General features: G+C 40.8%; 1 protein-coding gene across 1 annotated transcript; it reads left to right on the forward strand.

Annotated features, from left to right (window-relative positions):
- The first annotated feature begins 1,334 nt into the window (after positions 1–1,334).
- Positions 1,335–5,587, forward strand: UTP23 (UTP23 small subunit processome component). The gene is made up of 3 exons (XM_084507786.1): positions 1,335–2,027; positions 4,000–4,174; positions 5,088–5,587. Exons 1-3 carry the CDS (start codon positions 1,840–1,842, stop codon positions 5,466–5,468), a joined length of 744 nt encoding a protein of 247 aa, XP_084363912.1. The 5' UTR covers positions 1,335–1,839; the 3' UTR covers positions 5,469–5,587.
- The last annotated feature ends 709 nt before the right edge of the window (positions 5,588–6,296 follow it).

A 6,296-nucleotide genomic window follows, 5' to 3' on the forward strand; every position in this document is an offset into this window, starting at 1 on the left:
AGGGGGAGGAGGAGATTACTTCAAGAAAAATAGAGTTCATCTACTAAGGTTTTGCTTTGGAGTCTTGCTGAGTGGTTTTGTCTGATTTTTTTTATACAATGAAACTAAGAAATTAGACGAACTGGAATACCATGCCAGTATGAGAATAGGTCAGCAACACGAATGAAATGTAATAAAGCACAACAAATTCAGCATATCACTTAGCTCACACAACAGGGCGAGTACCCACGTATGCCCATGACACTCATGAACACATGGAGCTGCTCCCTGAATACTGGTGGAAAGGACTTAACAGCAAAGTACTGCCAAAAGCACACTCATATCCCATGGAAAATACTTTCAATCACCTGTTATTTGCACTTTTCATCTTGCAAGCACTTTTTGTCCCCATTTAAACATTTTAATTTCTAGAACAGTAACTAATTGCATTGCTTTTCAACTTCTTTTAACAGTAAGTAACTTTTTTTGGAAGCAGACGTTCCCAATACCTATTTGTTAACACAGAAACAACAACAATACAGTATGACAGGTGGGTATTTGCCTAAATGACCTTAGAGCAGACTGACTGTTTACAATGAGCAAATTGGCAGGTACCTGCAGTACCTTGCTTGTAATACAGTTGTCCCTGGCATTAAGATGTCTCCTGTTGGACCTGCACAGAGCCAGATGTCTCTAATTATCATTTCGATGGTGTTAAGATATCACATCCTCTTTGCATGCCTAAAATACTGGCATTAAGTTCTGTTTGTTAACTGCCAAATATCTGGTGTGCTCAGGTTTTCAGATGAACAGGGAGAGGTTTGTGCCATCCAGCTTTCTGAATGACAGCTGTTTCCCCATGCCACAGTGAAATGGCATTGTTTATGCGTCATGAAAAAAAAAAAAAAAAAAAAAAAAAAAGAAAGAAAAAAAGTATTAAAATGCAGAATACATGCTTTTCAACTTTAATTTTGTGCACATAGAACTTGATATACATAAAGATATCTACTACAGCCAAACGTTACAAGGAGGAATTGAATAATCCTGCCTAAAAGTATGCCAATGCATGCCTGAACTACACTGACATTGAATTCTCTGGGACTCTAATTATAGTTTAATGATTATACTGATTTAGGAAAAAAAAAAATAAAAAATGCGTATTTCTGCTCTTAACAAATGGTAGGTGCTAGAACAGCATCCCAAAACACAGAATAATGAACTAGTTTACAGGTAATCTGTGTGCCTGAGGCGACTCGCTGTCCTCATACAGCTGTCCCGCACCATGGGCAGGACACCCAGCTGGCTCTCCTCAGCTACACACCCGGCACAGCAGATTACTGGAGGTGGAGAAACACATGGGATTGAAAAAACGAGGCTGAGAGAGCTGGGCCTGTTTATCCTGGAAAAGAGAAGAGTGGGGGGAGACCTCATCGCTGTGTGTAAATATCTGAGGGGAGCGTGTTGAGAGGATGGAGCTGCTCTCTTTTCAGTTGTGCCCAGTGACAGGATCAGAGGCAATGGGCACAAACTGAAGCACAGGAGGTTCTGGCTGAATATGAGGGGGCACGTTTTACTGTGAGGGTGACATAGCACTGGGACAGGCTGCCCACAGAGGTTGTGGGGTCTCCTCTGGAGATACCCAAACCCCGCCTGGATGCCATCCTGCACAAAGTGCTCTAGGTGACCCTGCTCGGCAGGGGGGCTGGACTAGGTGATCTCCAGAGGTCCCTGCCAACCTCGGCCGTTCCGTGACTGTGATAAAGGACAAGGAGACCCGATAACGCCGGACACGGAGGCGGGCGGCACCGGGCAGGGCGGGGGAAGCGGGGCGGGCTCAGCGCGGCTTCCGCCGGCGGCGCCATGAAGCTGCGGCGGCAGAAGCACGCCAAGAAGAACATGGGCTTCTACAAGAACAACTTCCAGTTCCGAGAGCCCTTCCAGGTGCTGCTGGACGGCACCTTCTGCCACGCCGCGCTCCAGAACAAGATCCAGATCCGCGAGCAGCTGCCCGGCTACCTGGGCGGCCCCACGCAGCTCTGCACCACACGGTCGGTACGGCCGGGCAGCGCGGCGCATGCGCGGGGTGGGAGGTGCCCGAGCGGGCACGGCTCCTCCTCAGGCACCGGCGCCATTTTGGGAGGGCGGTGGGGCTGGGGGCGGAGGGGTGTACTCAGGGCGTGGAGGGAAGGGAGCTTCTTTCAGAAGCAGCTGCTTTTTTTTTTTTTTTTTTTTTTCCCTTCTCCCCCAGATGACAAATACTGCGGAAGGGATGGTAGGGCGGGGGTAACCTGGTGTGTCGCTGGCACGTGGCTCAGTTTCTCCCAGTGCCCAGCGTGGTTTTGGCAAAGTGAGGTCAGCAGAGGCAAGCTCAGTCTTGTACGAGGGTTGGAAGTAGTGCTGGGCTGGAAATTCAGCCTGCCAGTATCAAACAAGCAATAGACGTGGAAAAGACCTCCAAGATCATCTGGTCCAACTACCCCCCTACCACCAATGTCACCCACTAAACCATGTCCCTAAGCATCACGTCCAACCTTGCCTTAAACACCCCCAGGAACTCAACCACTTCCTTGGGCAACCCGTTCCACAGAGTGGCTGCTCTCAAGGATGTGCTAGACAAAGATGTGGAAGCAGAGCGTGTAAAATAAAAACTTGCATTGAAATTCCCATTGTTCTTATTTGACTTTGCGTAATGCATGCTATAAAATCGCTATCACCTATGGATGGAATAGCCTGCTGCCCATCACAGAGGCACATACTGAAAATATCAGAAAGATGTATACCCCTGAAAAAAACATTAACCACTCTGCCATCCTATAGCACGCGTAGAACTGCCCCATATTTCTAAACAGTTGAAAGTACCAATTCATACCTCTAGTTTTTAAAGGTTTGCAAATCACTGATCGAAATGTTATTCCAATTGTTTAAATGTCACTTCATCCTTTTTTAAGCAATATACATGGGTATTTTTGACCTGTTTTTACTTAGGACAGCAGAACAGAGTCATTTTCTTCTACTGTAAGCACACTGTAGTAGGTGAGGAAGTGCACCTATTGCATGACCTGGGCTTCCCTAAGGAAGTGATCTTGCTCATTGCGGCTGTCTTTACAAAAAGAACAATCTGAAACCTCCATACTTTCCCCAAAAGCTTAACATTTCTTCTCAGGAGAGAAGAATGCTGCTATTTAATATCTTGGAGTTATTTCTAAGATAACTGTAAAATAAACAGTTATATAAAAATAACTGTAAAGTAAACAGTTATCTTAGAAATATCTTACATTCTTAAAGCTGTATTTCAGGGCCATACATACATGTGGAAAGAGGTAGGAATGTAATAGTAAGACTCAGTAGTCAAAGTAAGTTAGGTAGATTAGGTTTCATCCCCTGCTCATTTCTGAATTTCATGCAGTTAGGATCCAAGATAGCATCCTTATAGACTGCTGTGCTGTCCTGTACCCATGTTAGCTCTAAGCAGAGTCAAGAGGAGGACTCCAGCTTTGCATTTTATTGTCTTATTGGAATGCTGTGAAGCCATAAGCTTCCAGATTTTTAATTATGTGGAGAATCTTTTAGCTTCTTTTGCGTGAATCAGTTGGATTCTGACGCAAGTTTGAAGCGAGGTGACGGATACCGATGCAGAGTTTAACTTGCATGTAATGTTTAATCAATTTGTGCTGATTCAGATAATTTTATTTGTTAAGTAGTGGTTTGGGTGCATAAACATTAGGATTTAGCATTGTCTTTGATACAAAATATCTTAAAATCCATTTAATGTAACTTAGTGTTGTTATCTGTGTTCCTTTGTTTGGAACCAAGGAAGTGTCAATGAAGCATTTGGGGTGGTTAATCCTTTCAGATTACTGGGTGCCATTTACAGATCACAGAGCCTTACAAGGCGGGCATTGCTCATTCCATATTAACTCACATGCAACAATTAATAATGTCAACCTTTTACTGTTGTGTAAAAAAAAAAAAAAAAAGTTATTTCCTTGTTTAGAAATCATTGTTACTTTTATTTTTTAGATGTGTTCTGAAAGAATTGGAATCATTGGGGAAACCGCTGTACGGAGCAAAATTAATTGCCCAAAGATGTGAAGTTCAAAACTGTTCTCACCAGAAGGATCCTGTGAGTGGCTCGGCCTGTTTACTTTCCATGGTTGAAGAAGGCAACCCTCATCACTTCTTTATTGCTACCCAGGTAAATGCTCATGGGAAATGTAATACCATTTCAATTGAAGTTATCCTTTGATACCTAAGGATAATGAAATCTACGGAAACCTTGATTACGAGATTTTTAAATAGCTTGTGGAAATTAATCTTGTAAAACCTTCTTCACTCTTAAATGTAATTGCTAATTATGAAATAGAGAATATTCTGTATTACTTGATATTACCTGAACAATTTGTTTGCTTTACCCAAGAAACATATTACTTAGTTTAGCAGAAAGTGGAGAAAATGCACTGACTGCCTACTGACATGTAAAAAAACCAGTTGAATGTCAGTTTGCCTATTGCTTGTGTGTATATGTGCAGCCCTAAACTGCTGTGCTCAGTAGTCTGAAAAGTGAAATGATATTGTGCTAAAACACCGTATAACTGCAATTTTAAGGATTTTTTTTTTAAACTAAAGAATAAAGGTAGAAGTTGTGTACAAGTAAGAAAGGCAAGGTGTTTTTTTCTTAGATCTGGTATTGAGAATGTAGGCGTAACATATATGCAAGATATTAAATGGTTAACAGTAAAATTATTATCCCTAGGTATGATACAGAGAGTTTTAAATGGCTTCGTATAGAATGAACCAAGTCAGTTCTTTGTGAAATCATGGAATAAATACCAGTGAACTGGGACTTTTTCTCAAAAAATCCATATATGCTTACACGTGCAAGAAAAAAGGAAACAATAAATTTTCCATCAGAAGTACAGCTAATCAGAAGGCAAAACATTTAAATTTAAATTGCTCTGAAAGACTCTGCCAGTTATATCTACTAGATTAGGTTTCTTATCTTTTTTGTAATGTAATTTATCTTTATAGTTTTGTATTAAAAGTAGGTGCATTTGAATTGCAAATATTGTTTAATCCCAAAATATTGACAAAAGTATTTAATTTTACAGGACCAGGATTTAGCAAACAAAGTGAAAAAGAAGGCTGGCGTTCCTCTCCTCTTTATTATTCAGAACACTATGGTGCTAGACAAACCCTCTCCTAAGTCTCTGGCATTTGTTCAAACGTTGCAGACAAGTCAGCTTGTTCCAGAGCACCAAAAGCAAAGCATTGTGCAACTTAAAGAAAAAGAAGGACTAGCAAAGCAAGAAGGTGAAAAGAGAAGAAAACGTAAAAGGGCAGGAGGTCCCAATCCTCTCAGCTGTCTGAAAAAGAAGAAGAAAACACAGGAGAGCAAGGAGGCTTCAGCTGAAAAGAAGAAAAGAAGAAGAAAGCGAAATAGAGTTAAAACAAAAGCTGTGCAATCAGTGCAGAAGAACGAGGAGGAATAGATCCATGTTTGTGCAACAGTGCAGGACTAGAGCATTGTTTGAACTTTGCAAAAAGCGAGATTAAACTGCATAATTGCAATTAAGTTGTTAATATTAAAACTTATTTTTATGAGATGGTACTGCTTGTTATTGCATTTTAAACATTTTGAGGTTATTGTCCTAATAATTTATTCTGTTGTTTAGAAATTGCATGTGCAACAAAATATTTAGGAACCCTTGAGTTTCATTGTTCTCTCCAGCTTCGTGATTCCTGCTGGAGCATTCACATGATCATTAACAGTTTTTAGAAATATTTCTTTGACTTCATACGTGTTTTTTTTGTAAGATACTAGACTTCTTTCTAAATCTAGTTTGCTGTTCTTACTAAAACTAGTTTTGACAGTTGTTCTGTTACAGAATGTGGAAGTGACTTAAAAGAGCATAGTATTTTCAGAGAATCATAAGGGTTGGAAAGACCTTCAAGATCATCTGTCTGGTCCAACCATCACCCTACCACCACTGTCACCCACTAAACCATGTCCCTAAGCACGAAGTCCAACCTTTCCTTATTTATCAGTATTATTTGAATGCAGATCTGCTTTTACAAAAGGTAACACTTCTGCAAAATGACTAGGTGACCTCAACAAGTCACTTCAGGCGTGAATTACTTTGTAAGCTCCATGTGAACTGGTATGTCTGTTCATCATCTTTATTAAGGGGATCCTGGAGTGCATGTGATTGCATTGGTATACCTGACATTATTTTAATAGCATCTAGGTTTTTTTTTTTCCTTTTTAAATGGGAAGAATGCAAATTTAAAATGCTGAAATAAAGCACTGACTCATAACT

The sequence above is a fragment of the Aythya ferina genome (assembly GCF_964211825.1).
Source record: "Aythya ferina genome assembly, chromosome: 2".
Classification (NCBI taxonomy): Eukaryota; Metazoa; Chordata; class Aves; order Anseriformes; family Anatidae; genus Aythya; species Aythya ferina.